At 39.9% G+C, this 25083-nt stretch overlaps 1 protein-coding gene across 1 annotated transcript in view; it reads left to right on the forward strand.

Moving 5' to 3' along the window:
- Hmt4-20 (Histone methyltransferase 4-20) overlaps window positions 1-25083 on the forward strand; it is a 68247-nt gene that overhangs the window by 39451 nt on the left and 3713 nt on the right. The window contains exon 8 of the mRNA XM_067156070.2: window positions 17133-19355. Within this exon, the coding sequence (XP_067012171.2) occupies window positions 17133-19355 (2223 nt within the window). The remainder of the gene's footprint in view (window positions 1-17132; window positions 19356-25083) is intronic.

The following is a 25083-nucleotide window of genomic DNA, read 5'->3' on the forward strand; positions in this document are numbered from 1 at the left end:
AACTCAAGTTAGCAGATAGTATTCTAATTTGTTTCTTGAAGTACTGTCCTTGATAGATTAGGGAGAATTTTTATTGAAGAAGTATCTTCTTCATCCAGTTCATTTGCAGCGGATTTCAAACTCCATAATCTGCGTAGTGCACAACTGCGGCAAGACCTGTGCCCCATCGAATTACTATGGGGGTTGGCAGAAATAGAGTTGTATGTTTTTGTTCCAGAAGAGACTGATTGCTCTTTTGTGACATAACAAAGGTGTTTTTTTTAATTTGACACCATTATGTCCACATGTGTTTACAGTATTTGAATAGTTTTATACGCCTTGTGCAAAGCGTGTACAATGCAAGTTACTCGTATCATTTTTGGATGACTCGCACAAACGGTAGTGGCAGTTTTGTTCACATAACACACGATTGTATTTCACACCATTTGCCATCAGTAAATGCATATTTTCATTGAACAGCCTAACTTCTATAACATGATTTGTTGCTGACATTTCTTTACATGCCAGCAAAAGTGAACATTTGCTGAGAGTTTCATTAGTTTTAAATATACAAACAACTACATTTTTCTCTTTTCTGCTGCACTCGCCTTCAGAGTGGGAAGTGATAACGCCATCTTAGATCCAATTGAGATATAACTCGTTCTTGTTCCTCGTGAACAGGCGAGATAGTCTTCTGAAGACACGGAGCAAAGTCTCTGCGAATTGTAAAGAATTTCATCGTTTTCTTGGTATGGCAAAAGCCCAAATACTATATTATCATGTCTAAGAATTTATGTATATCTAGAAAAATTATTTTAAAATGTACTTGCATAAAAAGATATTTATTTTCTAAAAATCCTTTCCCTTATCATTATATCACACTTTGTACGCAATAACATTTTTTTAGACTTACTTTTTTCTCTAGGCGTATATAAAATCTGCCTGTCTTTGCTTTTCAATATTTTCTTGAACTTGAAACTTAGGTTTTATATAAGGACAAGGCCTTTGTTGGATTCATTTTAATTCTTATCCATTTGTCTGTTACAGCACTCGAAAACAGTTGGTATTTAAATTTAAGATAAGGGGAAGTAGGACCTTAGCTACAGTAAAACCTCGTTAATTCGAAGTCGTTGGGACACAAAAGTCGGAGTTCAAATTACGTGATTTTGAATTAACCACCAACTCGTAATTCAGAAATGCCAACACTTGCTGCGTCACAGTTTTTTTCTAAGACTCATTAAGCCATAGCACTCATGCCCGACAACGAGAATATCCCGCATAGATCCTATGTCAGGTAATGCCCGTGCCCGACATGATTTTCTTCCCTATATAACTCCTTTATCGGGTTACGTATGTGTGAATTACAGATACACTAAGTTCCTACCATCCTTCGACGACAATTTGAAGCCATTTATAGCTATAATATCTTTGAAATTAGGCTTTGCGCGCATTCTTTGAAGACCATGCGAGTTTGTAAACAAACATTGTTTAGCAACATGGCATTGTTCAAGCAACATGAGAAAGAAATATCCAGACTTTTAGATGAAAGTGATGTTGATTTCAGCGATAGTGAGAGTGATTTTAAATTGAGTGGTGAGGAAGACATTGCGGAACGAAATTGTGTGGGCGAGTTGAGTGATGAAGATCCCGATAATGTGAAATTTATGCTAAATTGCATTGCTGTTACCTCTACTCATGGCTAGAGGAAATACCGTGACACTGACTTGGACTTCAAAAGAACCCATTCACAGGTACATCAGGTTATAAGCCACCGCAAGGTACTAAACCTAAGAGTGAACTTAAATTTTTCCAGTTATTCATGACTGACAAGTTATTGTCGGAAATTGTGCGTGAGACTAACCGGTATGCCAGTGTAAACATTCAAAATTTTATGCCCCTCAGATGTGAGTCTATTAGGAGATCATGGATTCTGGTGATTCGTCTGTTGGATGTGGAGGTTAAACCTTGAGCAGACTACTTGGTGTTAATTGACAAGAATATGTGCCGACACTGGACTTCACCCTCTCCCTACCTCATTATCAAAACATTTTAGGCGTAATCCTCAATATAGCAATGAACAGTAAGCCTGAATTACGATGTGAGACAGTGTTTTTCAGCAATACTTGTTGAAAAAACCCTGGATTACATCCCGGTGAGTGCTTTGAGAAGTTACACACATTGCACTATTACAGACAAAAAGTGACTGTTTGAGATAATTTCAGGCTTAAAAATGCTGAAAATTGCACCTGAATACTGTATTGTACTTGTATTATATTTATTTTGTGTTTGCTTTATTTGATTTTCATAAATATGCTGTCAGTATGTTTGTGCTGTCTCATCCCTCTACAAGCAGATTCTTAAATGGAGCTGGAAAGGCAGGAGTGTTCAGAAAAAAAAAAAGGAGGGCTAAGGGTTAATGCATGCAATCACCTTGATTCACAGTTTAAACCTTTCAAATGCTATGGAAAAATCTATTTCCAAAATGTATACAACAAGGTGCATTTACATTATTCAAATAATGCACTTGGATAAATCACTGGCAAACATAACCTCACGCAACGAAAGGAAGAAACACACGATTCAAAGACGAGGACAAATTATGCTGGCTCCCCTGTGCAAATGCTTTATTTTTTTGGATTACTGTACTCTTTGCATTTTTTAGATGCCTTATGCTTGCATGGAAAGTGCCAGACACCCTTAAAACATCGTGCCTTTTATCGAACTTTCTATGACGAGAGGAGAAAGTTCGTAATCTATAATTAGGAGAAAGTTCCTCGCTTCCGTGTGCAATGCAACACAGTGCAATCACCCCCCAGCCTTGTACGATTTCCCGGCTGACACTTCTCTCCTTTAAAACCGTAAGTCCGTTCGGGATCGGCATTTAAAAAAATGCAATTTCATCGGCATTGACGATATCATTTGATGCATCTGAATTGATTATATGAGCCACTCTTTTTCGTCAACTGTCAATACCGCCAGTGTTCCCGGATTCTGCTTCTCCACTCGGTGCCTGCTATGTGATATTGTGGCGTTCCTTAAAATGCTGAATACAAAAGAATTACGATTTTGCTTAAACTGACCGGATATGAAGTACACTGTGGACACACCGAAGTGAGTGAAAGTACGGAAAGCTACCCCAGTACATTCCAGAAGACGCATTCTATCATGGCGCGGATAAATTTTGAATTTATATTACTCTCTTAAATACTTTTTGTTTAAAATGTAAAGGCAGTTTTGAATTAAAAGTCTGAATTTCAGTAATGGGACCGACATTGTTCTTTGAATTATGAATTATCCGTGTTTCGAATGAAATAACATGCAAAACCGTACCTCGTGTTTCTGGAAAGGGGACCTTCTTCGAATTAGGCAGGATTTTGAATTATAGAAGTTCTACTGTATATGTTGTTCGACAGAATATACCAGGAGGGGTTTTTCAGGGGAACCATGAAACATATCTCTTATGGTTGGAAAATGCTCATGGGAAAATTTATGTAGAATATTATTTATTTATGTACTCTATTGTTCTATAACCTCATCGTTGTGAAAATGTAAGCTCAGTGACTGATAACTCTATGGAGGTCATTCCTACCATGTTTTGAACATTTTGTGTGGACATCTGTCTGTTTTTGTATAGCCCGTCTGGTGGCCATGATCGTTAAGACGCTGAAGTCTAAACGGTCTGACACAGAGGTTAGCCATTTCGATTCCCGTTGGTCGAAAAAAATTTCACCGTCAGAATGTTGGCCGGCAAGGTAGTACAATTTCTAATCACTAGATTGCATGCCAAAAGCCTGGGTTAAATTCCAAACATCTCCGCAGTGCTCATATTGGAGTGAGGGCATATCACGCTCTTGGTGGTGATTCGTCCGTCGGCTGGAGACGTTAAGCCTTCAGCAGACCCCTTAGTGCTATTAGACAGGAGTAGGCTATGTGCCGGCACCGGGTTTCACCCTCTCCCTACTATCATATATCACGTCATTCATTTCATCTCATGAACTCCTCTGATGAGGTTGACGTCAGGAAGAACATCCGGTCATTAAAAAAAAACGCCACGACAGATTCATCTCACCTCATATCCGACCCCATAGGGAAACGGGACAAGGGTTGGGCAAACAAACAACCACCAGAATTTTGCCATCCATGTGGAAAGGGAGATGGACAGGGGGGAAGGCCTGAACATAAAGAAAACTAATACACTCTTTATAACATCACATTTTGTTTGGTGATAAATATCCAATAAATTAGACAATTACATATTTCTGAAAGTTCTTAAAACACTTGCAGTAGGTTTAATAAGGGGACGTGTTTTTTAATCATCAGGCGGAAATACAGCGAACTCTTGATTATACAGGTTAATCACCGGACAAATTCGCACGGATAACTGAAAACACGGATAATACAATTTTTTGCATTGTAATGTACAACTAAACTTTTAATAATACAGAACATGCAGTATTCTTTGAAAATGCAATGTCAAACAATTAACACATTCAATAACCACTTCTGTCAAGAAAGTAGGCCTTTATAAAAATTACGTTTGTTGTTGGTAAAACTCTTGAGGTACGAAAAGTATATAAAACGTCCGTTTTTGTCATTCGGCGGACATTAATCAGTAATGTTCTTTTGCTTTTGAAATTCATTTAAATTCTTTTGTATACAACTATGAATGTTCCAAAGTGCAACATTACCGAGCAAGTTGGCTGTGCGGTTAGGGTCGCGCCGCTGTGAGCTTGCATCTGGGAGATAATGGATTTGAAACCCACTGTCGGCAGCCCTGAAGATGGTTTTCCGTGGTTTCCCATTTTCACACCAGGCAAATGCTGGGGCTGTACCTTAATTAAGACCACGGCCGCTTCCTTCCCACTCCTAGGCGTTTCCTGTCCCATCGTCGTCATAAGACCTATCTGTGTCGGTGCGACGTAAAGCAAGTAGAAAAAAATGTGCAACATTATTATAATTAAAGTCTCCCTGTTCAACGTAATATAAGAGTTTCCTCTCTTTCCAACCCCATAATCATTCCTTAATTTCTTTACTGATTCTCCTTTCTCAAACTTTTCAATTAATTCAAGCTTTTGCATTGAAGTTAAAAGCACTTTCTTTCGCTTTATAGCCATGGCTGCTATCTCAGAACACCAACAAAGAACTTTTATACAATACATCATTTAATGTTTAGTTCTCAAACGAAGCATGCCACCAACACTTGCAGTCGAGAGTGCGTAGTTCAAAAGTATTCAAAATGCCGTCACAAAAATAAAGGAAATAAAATAAAAATATAAAATCAAAAACCAAAAGTTAAGGGTATTGACATAGACTGTCGAGCGTTTGGTGATGATATGGCACTAATTACCAAAGGCATCTCTGATGCACAGAAACAGATTGCTTTTACCCTGTAAGGATCGAAAGATCCTCCGCAAAGCTCATTTCCCCGTGCATTCTCTCTGAGTTGGCATGTGACATCATGCAGGAGTAGTAGAGAGGGTCACATGCTGTCTGGCCACCGTACTGTGCACACTGTGAAGATACAAGAGTTTCGTTGCCACTTCTTTATCCATTTTACGCTCTTGTTGTTTTGTCGGTTTTACACACATTTTCTTTCTTTTAGTTGTAGTCCTATAATCTCTTATCACGTAGGATGTACTTCATTAGTAAATGTTTTTATATATAGAGAGTTATGTAGAATATTGTTCTGACAGTGTCATTTGAGTGTAGTTATGGCTGGTAATTTGAAGTCTGGTAGCAAATCTGGATGGCCATTAAGGGGACAAGCCTGAGAAATAGCATATAAGATATCTAGTCACTTACGAGAAGATAAAACCGTTCGTAAACTTAATTATATTGTTGTGGCTTCAACAAATGAATCGGTTGGGGTTTCAAAGTCACTAGTAAAACATATAATACATCTATGGCCAAGGGTCGTTCGCAGTTTTCTTTAGTCGTGGCAAGAGAACGGTCCATAAGAAGAGGATCGAAACAGGTGACTTCATGAAAGGTGTGATATGTCAGAAATAAGTTAATTTTATGTGATGAAAATAACTGTACCTACATTGAAGAATCTGAACATTGTGTTAAAATCAGAAAATATAGTTCATGTGCGGAGAGTATCTTCGAAGACTATTGAAAGAGATGGAGTTCCGGTGGATTATGTGGCATTATTCTCGAAAGTTGTTGATAGAAAACCTGATATCGTGGCTTGGAGGGGAAGGTACCTCTGAAAAATTTGCCAGTACAGTACAGTGTGTGTAGTTGAATTTTTAAAGTTTTTAAAAGGATGCTTGAATCTCAAAAGCTGAAGATGTTACAGGAATTAAAAGTGGTATTTGGAATTTCCTTTAAAAATAAAAGAAACACATGATTTTGTTCTCAGAAAACCCAGTTGGGAAGGGGGGGTGGTTGAAAGAAGGAGTTGAATTCTTTTATGAGGATACATATTTCTCAAAAACTGAAGTTGTTACGGACAAAAAAAAAAAAAAAAATTGTTATGAGGGTACTTCTATCTCATAAAACTGAAGATATGACAGACGTTGAAATAGGTATTTGGAATCTCCTTTAAAAATAAACACCCTCTTTTTTGTTTTCGACTTGAGAGGGGACTGTTTCTCACGTACAGTTCTACGTAGCGTGTTCCAGAGTTAGTGCTGTCGGTAGCTTGGTCATCGTAGCACCAAAAGGCAATACCACAAATGTGGTGTACAAAGGGGTTCTAGGGTAAAATAAGGTGAACCCAATTTTTCGATGATTTTTTACACTTTTGGACTTTTCAGATAATGTCTTAGTGCAGTACTGAGGAACGATTACTTTTATCTAATTATGTAATCCACGTGAGTGATGCAGCTTGTAACAGCTAGTACTAGATAAGTACTGTGTGAGAAGTAGATGCATATCCTATAGACTTTTCTTAGTGTGATTCAGTTGTATTTATTGTGAATACTATGCATATCAGCCAGTGTCTTCATAGGTGGTGTCACTATTGCTGTAAGCAATGATTGATGTATAAAACATCTCTGTGACAGTTAAATATTTAAAACACTTCAGCAATCTCTACACTCTTTGAAACAGACACACATTACAACCTGCTTTCTTTCAGCTGTACAGAATGTCGCAGAAACCACTTCACCAGATGATTAATGACACTGCTTAAAGTTACTTTTAAAGTCTCAGTTCTCGGTAAAAATTCTGTTCCTTCCGGAGGGTATCGTGTAGTTTGGGAGAATATGAAAAACTGCAGCATTTTGGCATATGAATTCATCAACACGTTCCTGTTGGAGCTGTGACTAGGGTATCTATTCTTCTGTAGAACCTCTTTAAATTTAGAACAGTATCTGTGGAATTAAATTAAGAACTTAGAAAGTGTGTCCTCCATAATGGAGTGTTGGAACCTCTGTATTGAGCTTGCTGTTGAAGTGGCAGCAAGTAAGTTTTAGGAATCATTAAAGACAGCTGGATGCTGAAGACCAAACGCAGCCTGGTGCTTCCAAAACTGTTGTTCACATATTGCCATTAGAGCTTGCTGATGTATTCTTTGGTTATTGCCCGACATAGCTATATAATGTAGCAGATTGGTTTTACCTTCTCAATTTATAAGCCTGAAGCAAAAAATAAGGTAATTCAGTTAGTGTTTTCTCAGTTCTTTGATATATAATTCTGAGAATTCTCAAATGAATTTCATTCCTTAAAAGTTTGACTTATACCAGGTGTCTTGCCTAAGAGTCGTCGGGTGCCTTTCCTCTGGTGTTTCAGAAGATATTTTCACTTTTGTTTTTGTAATGTGTTGATAGTCAGCCCAAACTATAACTGCTCATCCTTGCAGTGCACCATGCTGTCTGCATACTACTCTCATACAGCAGCTTCACTCAGTCGCATCTGGATATATTAAGTATTTATCTTTTTCTCTTGTTTTGCAGTCACCGTCAGTAGATATCCTTGAACAGAATATCGCAATAAACTATGAGGCTGCTCTATCGACTGGGCACATAAAATTACACTTTAAACATTTTGTTTGCAGCGAGAACCTAAACAAAGTTTTCCAGTGCTACTCTCATTCGCATGACGTACCTGATGAATAGTGTTTGTTTGGACTGACTACCTACACATTACAAAACCAAAATTGAAAATATCTTCCGTACACCAGAGAAAAGGTGCTTGACGGCTCTTAGGTGAGACACCCGATAGATACGATGTAACACTATACTCAATATCCCCTTAGATATATCATATTTAACATGCTTTTATAATGATCAGAAAATTAACAACAACTTGTTTTTCAACACATTGCTTCGTTAGTCCTGTTCTCCATTCAAGGCCTCTTACTTAGTGACCATGTCATCCACCTGACTTCCATTTGTTTGTGCCTGGTTTCTCCTGTTGCCATTCATGTCAAAATTTATTTTTGTATTATATATGCAGTTCGTAGTAAGGGGTTATTTCCCCCTACAGTTTGTAATCCATCACTTTTTTGTATTTGATATCCCAATTTCTACAAAGATTAACAACTTTTCCTTCTTTTATCATGCTTGAGGATGGTTGTATAGTTGTTAGCCATTGGTGTTGTAGTGCAGAGCTTTACGCCATCATGGAGGCTCTGCAGTTTGCACTGCGTGACGCAAGAAGCCACTTTCTTATGTGTACCGATTCGTTAAGCTCTCTGCAGTCTATTGAAACCTGTTTCTCGCAACACCCACTAGTGCAGCAGATACATGACCTTCTAGCCAGGTTAGGGGATGCTGGCACCAGAATCACTTTCGCGTGGCTTCCAGGCCACGTTTGGGATTGCGGGAAACGAACTTGCGGATGAAGCTGCAAAGGAAGCTGGACTTTTACCTCCAAGACCAGTCAATGTACCTGCTAAGGATATTTGTTCTCAGCTACGTTGAACCATCTTGGCGTCCTGGGAATCGGAGTGGCTAGATATCCGAACTCCCTACAAGCTGAGAGCAATTAGGAAGACAACTACCGTGTGGCGGTCCTCTTTCCGACCTTTACGGAGAGAGGCCATAGTACTGTGCAGGCTGAGGATAGGTCATTTACGATCCACACACTCTTATCTCCTAAAGAGGGAAGACCCCCCACTGTGTTCTTGTGGTGCCGACTTCACCGTGGCCCACATCCTCACAGAGTGCGCTGATCTCTCTGGCCTAAGACGGAGCCTCGGCCTGCAAAAAACACTAGATCGCATACTAGCCGATGACGTGACTACTGCTGATCTCGTTATCCGCTTTATGTGCGACAGTGGACTTATCAAGGGTATATAAATTACAAGTGTACTGTTACTCAGGGAACGTACGTTCCCTTTTGATACGTTAGTAATCAATTCTGCCTAATTCTATAATTGTTTTTTGTTTTATTTTGTACTGCGTTTCCAAATTCCATTGCTGAATAAATAATTTTGTTTTATATTTTAAATTTATTTTCTACTTATTTGTTCCGTGAGGATGATTACCTCGTTGTACTTCCTCTTAAAACAAAAATCACCACCACCACCAAAGGCCTTCCCAATTGCTTCCGCTGAACTCTGTCTTGGTGTGTTGTTGGTTGCAGTGATTCCACATGGATCTTCAGCTCTAATATCATCTTCTATGCCTCCCCCTCTTGCTCTACCTGTCGTGTATTCCTTACGACTTGTCCTGCCCATTTAAATTTTAGGAACTTAGCCTGAATCAAGACGTCCTTCACACCAGTTCTGCATTCCAAGTCTGCATTTCTGATTCAGTCTCTCCGACGTACATTCAGCACGCACACACACACACACACCTCTCTCTCTCTCTTTCTCTCTCTCTCTCTCTCTCTCTCTCTCTCGCGCACGCGACTGTGTTCCGATTCAACAATTGCGTGAAACAAATGACCCACTTTGTTCCAAATAATGAACAATTCGTCCGGGATCCAGTGCTGTCCTAAACCTCTTTCTTTTCCGATGTGTCAGAATGTGAAGGCTTCATGCCTAAATAGGATGCGAAATTGCTTGTAAATATTATCTACGGAAGATAACGAATAAAGGACGTGAAATTGCTTGTAAATATTATCTACAGAAGGTAACAAATATGTCAATAACTACTCCAGTAACCTCTATTTGCTTACCTAAGAGCAATGTAGAAAGCATATATCAGAAGGGTGGTACTCCTTAACCAACAATCTACCATCTGCGGGCAGCAACACTCTAGGCTTCATTCACCATAATCGCGCCAAGTGATTCCCGCGTAAAAATATGGGTCAGACAACAATCGGGACTCGGGTGACCCGGGTCACCGGTGGGCCGATCAAAACTAGCAGTATGCCTCGATCCTTTACTCCAGTTGGAACACTATGTTGCCATTAGTTAACGGAAATTCTTAACTAGGACGTAGTTACTTACTTCGCAGTTTTGGGAAGTTCGCGCCGACGGGTAAGAGTAACATGTTTCGGGGCACGGAACGTGTTAAAAATCATTTCGTTCCCGACTATAGAGTCTAAACAGTGTGAATCTATTCCCAAATGGTTTCGGGAGATGGTGTCTTATATTCCCAGTTGGTGTATATGTAGCAGAAGCTACTCCTTCCGAATAAAGCCGTGCTGTAGAAGGCATGCCAAACCATCAGCTGATAACTAGCGTATGTTACGAGTTGTACTTCCCGAATGTAATACATAGTAACTGGAAACATTATTTTGATAACTATGGCTGTTGAAACACAGACCCTTATTTTTAAGTACATTTCATGCTTGTTCTCTACATTTATCACATCAGGATTTTATAAACAGCTGTCCAGGAGATAAGACAGACCACATTGTTTAGGTTAGGTATATTATCGCCTTGATGGTGCCAAAAGTTCCTCGACGGAAAGAATAAAAATAAATAACAGGAAAATATACAGCATTTATGGATATCTACAGGTATAGCGGTAATGCGTTTTATCGTAATGTTTAATTTCGTATGTTTGTTGTCCCTTTTTTTAATTAACGCATACCCTAGTATGTTTTGTTTGGCGTCTCCGAAAATCTTTTAAAGTACGTGGGGACATAGAATTATTATTATTATTATTATTATTATTATTATTATTATTATTTGTTAGGTACATTGGCGAGTAAAACAATTGTTTTAATTGGATAGCTTTTATCATGTTTTAAGTTTACTTCTCTCCAAATATATACCTATATTGGCCCGAGTTAGAGATATTAAACGACCACTTTGTTAATGATCTTGACTGCTGTATAAATAGCAACAACCGCGAATATTTCTCTGCTAAAGTAAACTCTTTTCCACATCCCGAGGTGGTACCGTTATTTTTAGACACACCCCCAGGGGAGGGGAGTTACATGTATCGCTTTTACCGCATATCAACCTTCCTGCCATTCATAAATCTCTGGCAGTACGGTACCGGGAATCGAAGTCAGACTCCCGAGAACAGCAACTAATTGTGCTAACCATTACGCTGGCGAACATTATTAACTAAAAAACAGAGACATATAGCATGTCTGATGCATGCTTGCAATGTGCAGATAGGACGCGAAGCTAGGCCTATTCGCCTATTTGTGCGACGTCATCAGAGCTGCATTAGACGTACGCTACGGAGGCGGACATTTCTTAACTACAAAACACAGATGTACCGTATGGATTCGACGCGTTTTCAATGCGTAGGTTGAATGGACGAAACTATTCACAAATTTGTGCGATGTCACCAGAAGCTGCAATAAGACTTGTACCCTCTTCGAAGCGGAATCGTTGTTGTTCTCTGACAAATTACGTTGGGGGGGTCTTATATGCGAGATTTACTTTGTCTCTAAAAGCCAGGGGAGGGGTGTAATACACGAGTAAATACGATAGATAGTTTCATGTATTTTGTTCAGGCGCTTCCCTGATATTATTTGCATATCTTCGGCTTTCAAATTGCACTCCTTTTTGTCAGCTTTTCGATCCCTGCATATTCGATCCTGTTCTTTTTTACTTTCAGTTCTCCTTGCTTTCCTTGTTCCTCTCTTTCCAGTCATAGCTCTGATGCCCTGAGGAGGTAAATGTGTGGTTCTACTAGGTCTGCCGAACTTCTTTGCTGTTGTGAATCTTGTCACATAATTCTTACAATCCAATGCCTAGCACAGATAGGTCTAGGAATCCTCTTCTCAGGTCGTCAAAGTATTCCTGTTTATTGTCCCATGGATCTTCCAAAAATGTTCTTTTATTCCTGGCCCTAATGAGACTCTAATATATGCTGAATTGAAGTTGGCTGATTTTACAAAAGTACTCCTGTATGTGGTTAAGATATAGTATGTCTCATTCTTTGTGTGCATCTAGCAACATCCATGCCCATCTTCTACCTGGCCTTTTTTAAAATAAGTGTTCCATTGCTGAGAAATTTGACCCAAGTATAAATCCTTCAAACTTCGGTCTTTTGTTTCTTACTCCTTAGCCATAAGGTTCTAAATTTTGTAGTTCTTTGCCCTAATTATGAAGTCCATGGCATTTCGAAAGGTGGCAACACTGTTGTTACATATCGATACTGCCTTTGCTGTGATAGGAGAACTCCGTATTAACAACTCACAGGTGCATGCAGTTGTTGGGTTATGTTTTCGTTGGTGCGCGGACTGGTCTAGTGTGTTTGTCCAGCTGTAAGCAAAGAAGAGCTGAGAACTGTAGTTTGTTTTGGGGTAGCTGAGGTTGCTGGAGTATGCAAAACTCATAGTTACATGTCCGTTGTGTATGGCGAACACTGCATGTCCATGTTGAGTGTACACACGAGTGGCATAGGAGATTCCGAAAAGGCCGCTCATTACTAAAAGACGATGCACACCCAGGGCAGGCCCATCAAGCCATTACTCCTGATGCGATAGGGTGGTTTGATGGCCTTATCCGGGAAATCTGACAAATCACGGTGGAAGAAATTCGTGTTCAGATCGGCATAGCCATGGCTCCATGCATATCATTATCAAAGATCACTTGCATTCCCGCAGAACTTGTACACAATGGGTTCTGCATCAACTGACAAAGGGACAAAAGATTGACAGAATGGTATCATGTCCGAGTCATCTGCAGTTTCTGTCCCTTATCGTCACAGGGAATGAAGTGAGGTACCACCATTTCGAGCCTGAGAGCAAAAGGCAAAGCCAACAATGGAAACATCGCAATTCTCCCCTGACAAAGAAATCTAAAGCTGTTCACACAAGTTCCGGTAAAGTCATGATGACCTCCTTTGATTGCAGGGGCCCTCTGCTTGTCGACTTCCTCAAGCATGGAACCACAATCACTGCACAGCGCTATGAAGACACTTTGCAGAAACTGCGATGTGCCAGAGTCAAAACGCTCTGGAATGCTGTCGGGCGAAGTCATCCTGTCTCACGATAATGCTCGCCCCCATACTTTCAATCTGGCAAAGGCTGTGCTTCAGCGATTTGGTTGGGAAACACTTCAACATCCTCCATACAGCCTGGATTTTTCACTTTATGATTTTTACAATTTTGGTGACCTAAAGAAAGTCATCCATGGACATCGGTTACTTTTGGGCGAAGAAGTGCAAGAGTGGGTGCGGTTATGGATCTGTCAGCGACCTACCTCTTTCTACAAAACTTGAATTGATAGTCTCATCTCCCAGTGGGATAAATTTATTAAAACTTTTGGTAATTACTTTTGAATGAAACCATTCCATGGGCACATTGTAGCAGCTGTTCATTTTTCATTTGACTGCCCCTTGTAGAAAATTTCTATTTCGCCATAGTAGTCTGTTGCTGCACGTCCCGTTAAAACAATGATTGCCATAGATTACGGGACCGATTACTTCTAAGTTAAGGTATCTTTATATGAGTCTGTAACTCTTGCCCTTGTCCGATATTCAGTTATATGAAAGTATAGGGTCTCTCATATAAACTCAGTCCGTATTCACGGTGTTTGTACTGTGCACTGTGGCAGCTGCCTCAGCCGAACTTATGTCACGCGCGGCCGCCCTGCTTTAAGCATGTATGCAATCTTGTATGAAATCTTACCTTATAAAAGATGCTGTCTTTCCTGGGTTATGCAACCATTCTATCTGGTAACCACATTCTGGCTGACGTGAGTGAGTTCTGCCACTGTCATGTTTCCGATTTCATTCATAAGGTTCGTCCAATGTGTGAGGATTTGTTTGATATACTTTTTCTTTCAGTTTACCCCACAAGTAAAAATCACACTCTGTTAGATTTGGAGGATGAGGGGGTAATAGACAGCATTGATCACTCTGTCTGCAAACACTTCTGAGATTGTAAGAAGGGAATATTCTTCTGTATGAGCAGGGGCTGAATCTTGTTGAAGCCACCCATGTGATTTTTCTTCTTCCGTTAACTGGTGGAAGAACGGCATCAAAATATCGTCTTGGTTCCCCTCTGCATTTATTGTTGTCTCGAAAAAATAGGCTCAATTATTCATCTTGTACTAACAGCACATCAAACGCGAATCTTCCTGTCTTCCTACTTCAAAAATGCCGTTCGGATTTTCTGTACACCAATAGTGAGAGGTATGACTGTTCACACGACAAGAGTACAAATACTGTGCCTTCGTTCTGGGTTTATATCAGAGACCCTGTATGGTTTATAGGTACTGTTTTTGTTGTTTCACTTTGCTGAACCATCTCTGGAAGGTACATGATAACATAATTACTTGCAATTGCTGTGAGGTTTTCTTTGGATTTCAGAGGCTTGAGCTTCAAGGAAGGAATTTTACTGGTTTGAGGGTTATGAACTTGTTTTTGTTTATTTTTTTGAAATTAAATGATATCTTTTTCAGGTCTAATCTGTTATTAAATGTTTTCTTTTTCAGGTATTTTCTATTAATGTTTTCTTTTTCAGGTGTTTTCTAATGTTATATTTCCTGCATTTGTTTCGGCAGACTGAAGATCGTCACAGTTAAAGAGAAGTATTCGTCAAAATACCTGCATTTATGTAGAGAGTTTCATTCATACTTCAGTAAATATTACAGAATACCCTCTTCAAAATAGATTAGTATGATGTTAGCAGTGTACACAGCTAATAAGACTACTTCATTACAGATACAACCCCACCTTAGGACTGGCTTTTTTGTAGCCAACTGTAAAAAATGATAATAATATAATGTTTGCAAATTTTCATTCAAACCATTTTACTGCATGTATGTCTACAGTCTTTATATTATGGTATACAGTAGACTCTCGATGTATCTATGTATCTGCAGATGTTTCGAAACCTTTAAAAAAAATTGTAAATGCAGTACCGTTGAGGTTAGTTTTCAGAACTTACGTACAGGTAATTTTGACACAGAATTTGCTTCTTTGTGTAACACCCCTCCCACTTCCTTCCCAAGTTTCCTTCTGTATTAGATTATTTAAGTAATTACTCCATGAGTAATAATAAAGATAACTTTGCTCTTCCATTAACTGCAATGGTCTAATTTTAAATCTATATATATATATATAATAAGAGTTTTGTCTGTACATTGCTCAGAATTTGAAAATAATGGTATTTCTGTATCAGTCATGTCCATAGTAACAAGAAAATGCACTTTTTACATTTCCGTAATTTCTGTCTGTCTGTATGTATGTATGTACACGCATCACGAGAAAACGGTTGAAGATAATTTAATGAAAATCGGTATGTGAAGTCGGGGGATAAGCCTCTACAATCTAGGCTATAAATCATTTTACTCACGCTGAGTGAAATGGTAGTTTAGGGGAAGGCCTAAAATTTAATTCTCAAATATTGATGTTATTAGTAGTCCTATCTTGATGAAACTCGGTATGCAAAGTCAGGAAATAAGTCGCTATAGTCTAGGCTGTAAATTATTTTATTCACGCTAAGTGAAATGGTAGTTTAGGGGAAGGCCTAAAATGTAATTCTCAAATATTTCTTATTAGAGGTGTAATCGATGAATGCTACATAACTAAGGTTATATAGTATTAAATGTTGTATTGTTCATGTATTATACATTGTTACCGTACTGTCTATGATCACAAAGATATTCATGAATTTGGATTTTTGTTACTAAGTCCATATCACCGCAGAGTAACTAGAAAATAGGTAAACAGTATTTAATGAAAATCGGTATGTAAAGTCGGAGAATAAGAAACTACAGTTTACGGTATAAAATATTTCACAAATCACAGAGTCGAAAGAAAACTAAATGTGTAGGCCTACAATATAGAAAGCTCATAACATTGATCAACAATAACATTACATTGACCATTGTTTGTCGTGATGTGCTTTGTGTCTTCTGTTGCCCCTCATCTCTGGTAGATAGGATTACTGCTGCGTACAGAGTATTTTTTATTTGATTTACATCGCACCGACATAGATAGGTTTTATGGCGACGATGGGATAGGAAAGGGCTAGGAGTGCCTTAGGCCTTACCACGGAATACCATCTTCAGCGCTGCTGACAATGGGGTTCAAATCCACTATCTCTCGGATGCAAGCTCAGAGCTGCGCACCGCTAACCACACGGTCAACTCGCCCAGTCGTACAGAGTGTAACAGCCTGCCTGAATATTGATGGGAAGTAGCTGGGGAGTTAGATAACTGTCTTCTTTAGCATGCCATTCCCCTGGTTTATAAATTTTCTGATACTACTGGTACGTAACACACTGGATCATCATAGCATTCGGGCTATTCAATCCCTACTCTGAGGCACGGATTGGAATGAACTGTGTGCATATTTAGCGAAATAATGGGAGATGAGTGTTCATGGCAATCTACGGCCTGGTCATCCCAGCTCTGGAACTTTGGACTATTAGATTGGCACCGCAATCTAACCGCAGCACTGTTCGTTTAAAGTGATAAAACGTGCGGCTTTCCATTTGATCGAGTATTTTATATGATAGCATTGCTTTTAATCACTACATTCATACGTTTTTGTAATGACCTATGTTTATTTCAGTTAGGAAAACCACAAAGTCAGTCTTTCTGAGAATGCCGTAGCGAAGCACGGGTACATCAGCTAGTTGTTCCTAATTTTCAGACAAAGTAAACTGAAAACTAGACTGCTTCTGTTGGTCTGTAGTTTATGTAAACACAATACCTACAAGTGTGCTGCCTGCCTTAAATTTGTAGAAATTGAGTCATAATATTTCTGTTACAGATTTGGGAATATTCCAGTTTTGGATAACTATTTTATCTTGCCTGTTCCAGTAATTATCTTTTTCCAGACGAGACCCAAGACAAGTGTTTTTATTAATGTATAATTTTCTTTTGTTTCTAGGCGGGGCACTGGAGCATTTGCAAAAGGCAAATCGAAGAGCGAGGAGTTGAATTCTGGTTACAAGCTTCGTGAGACTGATAACCGTTTAAATCGTACAAAACATCGCCAGACATCAAACCAGAAATCAGAATTCGTTAGCAGCGAGCGGGCCCTGCAAGAGAACCATCCTAACAGCCGATCTTCTTCTACAGGCAGTGAAGGAAAGATGGCCTCGATTATTGCACCCTTGAGCATGAAGGAACTGAAGCAAAAAGGTCTGACAAAGTATGATGCCGAGCTACTAATAGCTCAGGGATGCAAGTTTTCTGATATCGACGATGGATTGAGTGGTGGTACACGGAGGGCTGCTTCAGATAAAATAGGTTCCGCGTGTGAAGGTTCTTCATTGCCTACGAGTGGCCATCAAACTCGTCTAGCGTCATCGGACAGGTCCACTAGAGATCGTAGTTCCCGTGCTCCTCGTAGGGAAATAAGTGTTTCTAAAAGTGTACGATCGGGAGTGCATGCAAAGCCCGTTAGATTACAGCGCAGAAATAGCAATGTTCAGAACAAGCCTGAGTGTGCCCTGGAGGCACAACAAACTGCTCCTTCTCCTAACGATGACGATGATGATAATGTGTCCTTGTCAAGCTTGATTAACAGAAATTCTTCTAATCCATTAGATGACTATGGTAGTAGTAGTAGCAGTAGTAGTATTAGCAGTAGTTGTAGTAGTGTAGGTAGTGAACAGCATGAACCCCCTTTGTTGTGCAATTCTGCTGGCCAGAAAGAAGAAATGTGTTCAGAAATTAATAAAAGTTGTGATGATGACCCAGCTGTCGAACAGCATGGAATTACTTTAAGAAATCATAAAAGACTGACTGATCTGATTACAGATGCTCCAACTGTTATAGAGATTGAAGAATCTGTTAGTAATGAATTTCAGGAAGAGGCAAAACCTAATCTAGAACATAAGGTTGAAGAAGAATTTAAGCTAGAGGAAGAAGTTAAGTGTGAAAAAGGACTGGAGATTGAAGATAACGACATTTCGTGTGGATCTCAGGAGAAAGCTGATGAAGCTGCGGATAGGCTACAGGAAGACAGGATAGAGAGCGCTGTAACAATGAAAGAGAATGACGTAGGATCAGTCACAGTGGATACTGTAGAAAATCCGCTGCAGGAACAGGCTCCTCAGATCACAACAAAATTTGAAACTGCAACACAAACAAAACCGGATAAGGTAGATCGTGCAAGTGTAATTAACAGTTGTAACAGTGCGCAGCTTACAAGGAAAATCGCTGGAAATGGCAAACTGGACAGGTGCTGGGATCATCATCTTCGTAGAGTGACTTCTTCGCGGAGAAGTCCATCTGGCATAGGGTTGTTGAAAAGTTCACGTGATAGAAATGTGGATAGCCTTCTTAGTAACCGTAAAGTTTTTAATGGGAGTGTGCCAAAGCCAACTGTAGAAAATGAGCTTAACAGAAGAATGCCAGCAACTACCACACCACCTGCTCAGGTGGTAAGGACTGATCATAGAAGTAGTGTTTTGGAACGGACAAAAGACATTTATGAGTTTGATGATAAAGATGATAGTGAAGCAGATGAACCTAGGCTATTAAGAAGATCCAGACCATCTGTTGGGGTGATGACAGCTAAGACAGTCTCTAATAATTGCTGGAATACTCCAGAATGTCAACCGAAAGAGATGCCTGAACTATCTGTAGAGCCGATTCATGTAAGGAGTGAAAGTGCTAATGTTGTCGGTGGGGTCAGTTTGTGTCCTAAACAAGGAGAACCTGCCCGCGTGAGGTTAACGTTGCGCATGAAACGTAGTCCTATTCTGGATGAAGTGATAGAATCCGGGAACAGTTTGAGTGAAGCGGACAGCTACGAACCGGAATACGAAGTGCTGCGTGTAGAGGGTGTTGGAAACGAAAACCAACTGGACTTGGCGGGGCGTGAACAACAGAGGCATAGCTCTCATCGTAAGAAGAGGCACAAGTCAAAAGATAGGGAGAAGAGACACCGTAAACTAAGAGAACTTATGGAAAGGCGGGCGAGAGAGGGGCGGGATATGTTCCACGTGAAGGACTCGGGTAGCTTTTACTCGTCCATGTCAAGTGCCAGTAGGGAGCCTGTTATTCACCCACCCATGAAACGTTTGAGACTGATCCTAGGAAATGAAACTCGCACCATCGACATCCCACCCACTGCCACAACAGTATCAAACACCAGCTCAGTGTAAGTATTTTGTGTTTTGAAATTCTCTTCAAATGAAACCATTTGAATATTTTAGTATTAAAAGAATTCATGAACTATGTGTTAACTCTGATGCATTTTTGTAGATTTGTATACATACACTATCTGATCAGAAGTATCCTGACACCCCTCGTACATGTAAACTAGAGCCTAGATGTCTCTACACCCACCACTGCTGCCATAATAGGCAGCTGAAGGCACAATGTTTTTCATTGCTATTGCATGGTAGGGCGACGTTGAACGGGGAATTGTTATCGATTGCCACATCAGTAAGCAATCAAGCAAGGCCATTTTCACGTTTCAAGTTGTCCGAATCAACTGACAGGAATGCAGTTGCAATATGGATACAGGAAGGCAAAACCACGGTTGAGTAGGACACCTGTGTTAACCAAAAGGAACCGTTAGTGCTGAAGAAGACTATGGGAAAATGACATGACATAGTGTATGCCATCACCATTGAATTCTATGGTGCCACTATTGTGTTCAGCACCTTGAATGTGTGTGGGAAGATATGTGGATTCGGGTTCAATGCCTGAGTACCCATTCATACCCTGTTAATTTCACTAGTGAATACTGAGGGCTGCATTTCCACTATTCTGTGGATAACTGGAGACAGATGATTTGGAGTGATGTATCATGCTCCACCATTTGGTCGTTTGATGGAAGGGTTTGGGTGTGGCAGATAGTAGACGACCAGTACATACTAGCTGTACAGTGCTGGTGAGTGAAATTTTGGCCAATATGGGGTGACAGTATGGGGTTGTTTTTCATGGAAGGGACTTTGTTTGTCCTCTTGTATTTGTACAGAACGCTTAACGACAGAAGGATATAAGGATACTGACCAGCTGCGTATTGTTTACACCCCTGTGTATTTCATCATCATAATGCTGCCTGCCATAAAGCGTGATCTCTTCTGGAGTGGTTGATGAACAACCTTGTTCCAGAACTGTCCAGCCCAGAGCCTCGACTGCAGCCCTATCAAACACCTTTGGTATGAAATATGGCAACTTCACTGCAGACCCCCAACAACCCTCGTTATTAACGACGCTTCAGTTCTACTGGTAGAATGTTTTGCCATTTCCCTGGAGATGTTCTGACATCTGGTGGGACACTCACAGAGACCAGTCTGTATTTATGTGCACTACTGGATAGTAAAGCCAGGGAACACTTGGAGGACAGTTTCAAGTAGGTTTTCAGATACCCCATACTTTTGATCAGATAATGTATTGCTCTGAAATTTGTCATCTTTTCATTGCTTTAAAAAAAATAATTATACTGTATTTGTTTTGTAAAATTAGTTATTGTTAACCTTTTGAACTCCATTACCCTTAGCGTATGCTTCCTGCTCCACTCCTAATTAATTTGCCCACTATGAATAGCTGTAGGTTGTGAACAATGCAAAGGAATCTAACACAAAATATAAGTATGTTACATGAATATATTTACAATTAGGCACACAAAATACATCAATCCTTGTATGTTTTCACTGTGTGGTACTTTTCAAAACAGTTTTCGGGGTGGAGACCTGGTTTTCTCACCTTATGAATTTTGACTTTAGCATATCTGTTGGTCTCATCAGCAATTTGCTTGAATAACTCGTCACTAAAGTTGAAAAAATCCGTAAGGTGTTGAGGGATTGTTCCTACCTGATGCTTTGTATCCACAAATTGTTTCATTGAATGAGAATGCAGGTACAGTGAAACCTCGATTATCCGTTCCCGGAAACTACGTTTTCCCGGAATATGCGTTCAAATTACGTGGTCCCGCGAGCATCGTAATTAAATCACGTTGTAAAAACCCCACATTATCCGTTCCTCGAATAAACGATTTTCCGGATCAACCGTCCAGAAATTCCAGTCCCATCAATGCTAAATCCTCGATCAATCATTTATTTAATAAACTGTATCTCACGAAAGGATGACTATGGCATGCGTATGGATCTTGGCGTTTACGCCCCGTCATTGCGATAATTAGAGCAAGTACCAGTAATGTGTCGGTACTGGAAAAGCGATCGGCGGTGAACTTGCATAATGGACCATCTTAGCATCGCATTTGGAAGTATTGTTTAGAGAATCTCGGAAAATCATAGAGCAGAGAGTGGTCACAAGAATTGTAAGGAGACACGGCGCATTTCGACAGCTCTGCTTGAAGACGGAACAAGTTTCGTCAAATGTTCACATTATGTCCATGGTTAGATGTTTATATTTTAAATTTTTTCGATCGTACTACCGAGCAGGCAGGAATCGAAACTGCTCCGTAACACAAATTTAGTATTTTAATATTATCGTACGCGATTATGTTAGCGAGACCAGAACAGATGTTGCACCTTACATTAAAAAAAGAAAGCCATGGGAGGTCTTGGGATTGCCTATTACTGTTTAGGTCCTAATGTAAGACTGAGAATTTTAAGTTTTCGTGTTAAAATACCAAAAACCGCAGTCGTTTTATTGGCGCACGTTACCGGTACATTTAAATGATTTGTATGATTTCCAACTCGTAGTGAAATGTGCAGCGAGCGCGCTTTCCAGATAACCTCAAGGTAAAAAATAACCGTAATTTCTGAAGTTTTGATGATATTTCTTTTATCTTTCCAATTTGATTGGATTAGTGACGGGCAGAATTGAATTAAATGCATTCGAGAACTTTTGAGAATCGATACTTACTTTCGAAACCATATTTTCAAGTTCAACATAACCTTTAAAAGTTGATGTAGGCCTAATTTATGCGGTAACGATAGATTTCCAGAAACTGACTACGAACAGTATACCGGAGACCAAATTACAATGAAAGATTAAGAAAAGAAGGGATTTCGCCATCATGTTGGGCGCTTTTGTGTCTAATGTGCTTTATTTTATGAGATGAGGGAATTAAAAACTATTTGTGGTCGATTGTCATTGCTTGGCGTTATTAGATTTTTCAAAGAGTTTGGCTAATCAAAGTTGCTGAACTGAAAGAAGTTTTCACGGGAAACTGACGAAGATTCCCCTGTACAATTGAATATAAAGTATCCACATTTTGAACTCGCGTACCGGTAATTAATGCAGTTTCGCGGTCTAACATGCCTGCCTCTCATCCAGAGGGCCCGGGTTCGATTCCCACCAGGTCAGGCAGTTTTACCTGGATATAAGTCTGGTTCCAGGTCCACTCAGCCTTAGTGATTACCTTTAATTGAGGAGCTATCTAATGGTGAGATGGCGACCCCGATCTAGAGAGCCAAGAATATCGGCCGAGAGGATTCGTCATACTGACCATGCGTCACCTCGTAATCTGCAGGCCTTCGGGCTGAGCAGCGGTCGCTTGGCAGGCAAAGTCCCATTGGGGCTGTAGTTTGGTTTGGTTTAGGAGTTTTTGTAAGATTATAATTATACATATCTCATGTTAGTGATGTTTAGTCAAATTGTTGATGGTTTTCATTCATTCCTACGTTTTCCGTTTTCCCGCGTTGTACGTTTTATTTTTGTGGTCCCTCGAAAAACGGAGAATCGAGGTTCCACTGTAAATCAGGATGGCCAGCTTTCCACTCGTGCCATGGTTATGGAGGAGCATCACCACCTCCGGTTTCATTATCACTATCACTTTTTTCACTTTCGCTTACATTATTCACGAATAAATCATCCAAGTCAGTTGTTGGTTCATCATCGTCACTATGACAGTCCACTAACTGTTCTAAAATATCCAGTTCCCTGAGTGAAGATGAAGCAGAAGCCATGTTTACATTCAAACAACATCTGTGAGCTTGCATAAACATTGGAGAATAACAGAGCTTTAAAAGGTTTCCACAATTCCCGCGAACTATTGTAAATAGGAAAACGTGTTCTCTCAGAGACCGTTAGATAGCTCTACAATACCAGAACACGGCATAGTCGTCATACGAGTGCTGAAAGTACGAGAAATTGTCATGTCGAGTGGAGCTCGACATCGGAGCACAAGTATAATATTTTAATGTCGAACCACACTCGACATAGGAGTGAAAAAGGTTAAGTTATAGTAAAATACAGATTATCTTCATGCAATCTAACATGGCTACATTATAAGTCGATCACAATTGGGACCGGTTTCGGCCTTTAGTTAGGATCATTTTCAGCCTGTTCAAATCTCCAGATCAAGATTTAAAAGACCTTTGAATACCCAGTGCATCTTGAACTTTTGTCTTGTGAAAAAATTTCGTTTTCTACGTTCTCTTGTTATTTGCCAGTGAGTTTTTACCTTGCACCTTTTGGATGCTTGGTAGGCGGAAGGCCCATTGGGGCTGTAGTCTAGTTTGGTTTAGGGGCTTTTTTTTTTTTTGCTAGGGGCTTTACGTCGCACCGACACAGATAGGTCTTATGGCGACGATGGGATAGGAAAGGCCTAGGAGTAGGAAGGAAGCGGCCGTGGCCTTAATTAAGGTACAGCCCCAGCATTTGCATGGTGTGAAAATGGGAAAGTTTGTAAGATTATAAGTGTACATGTTTCATTTTTGTGATGTTTAGCCAAATTGTTGACGGTCCGAATGCCTGCAGATTATGAGGTGATGCATGGTCAGTGTGACGAATCCTCTCGGCCATTATTTCTGGCTCTCTAGACTGGGGTCGCCATATCACCATTAAATAGCTCCTCAATTAAAGCTAATCATAGTAGAATATATGAATCTGGAACCAGCCCTCATATCCAGGTAAAAATGCCTGACCTGGCCAGTAATCGAACCCGGGCCTTCCGGGTGAGAGGCAAGAAAATTAGACCGCGGGGGGCTTCAAACGTTAATTACCGGTATGCGACCTAAAATCTCAAAACTTTACATTCAGTTTTACCGGGGAAACTTTGTCAGTTTCCTCTGAAAACGTCATATTCCTTTGAAAGCTTCTTTCAGTTCAGCAACTTTGATCAGCCAAACTCTTCGAAAAATCGAATACCCTTAACGCCTAGCAACAATCGACCACAAGTAGATTTTCATTCTCTAATCTAATAAAATAAAGCACATTAGGTACAAAAGCGTCCAACATGATGGCAAAATCCTTTTTTTTTTAAATCTTCCATTGTAATTTGGTCACCGGTATACTGTTCGTAGTCATTTTATGGAAATCTTGTACCGCATAAATTAGGCCTACATCGACTTTTAAAGGTTATGTTGAACTCGAGAATATGGTTTCGAAAGTATCATTTCTCAAGTTCTCGAATGCATTATATTTAGTTCTGCCCGTCACTAATCACAATCAAATTGGAAAGAGAAAAAATACCATTAACATTCCGAAATTACGATCATTCGCGACCTTGAGCTCAGCTGGAAAGCGCGCTCACTGTACAAGTCTGTACGAGTGCGAAATGATACGAAGTTTTTAAATGTAACATGAAATTCCCAGTCTTAATAACGGGACGAAAACAGTAATAGGCAATCCCAAAACCTCCCATGGCTTTATGTACGGTATGTTATGTGCAACGTCTATTCTGGTCTCGATAATATGAAAATACCAAATTTGTGTTACTTAAGAAGGAGTAGTTTCGATTCCTGCCTGAAAGCCCAGTGACTATACAGTGTCCTGAAGGAAATGCCGAAAACCTGTTCGGCGATACACTCGAAAAAAGTACGAACATTTGACAAAACTAGTTCCGTCTTCAAATAGAGCTGTTGAAATGCGCTCCAATTTTCGTGGACACTCTCTGCTTTATGATTTCCGATGATTCTCTAACCAGTACTACCCGAATGCGAGTTCACCGCCGATCGCTTTTCCAG

The sequence above is a fragment of the Anabrus simplex genome, chromosome 12 (assembly GCF_040414725.1).
Source record: "Anabrus simplex isolate iqAnaSimp1 chromosome 12, ASM4041472v1, whole genome shotgun sequence".
In the NCBI taxonomy this organism is placed as follows: Eukaryota; Metazoa; Arthropoda; class Insecta; order Orthoptera; family Tettigoniidae; genus Anabrus; species Anabrus simplex.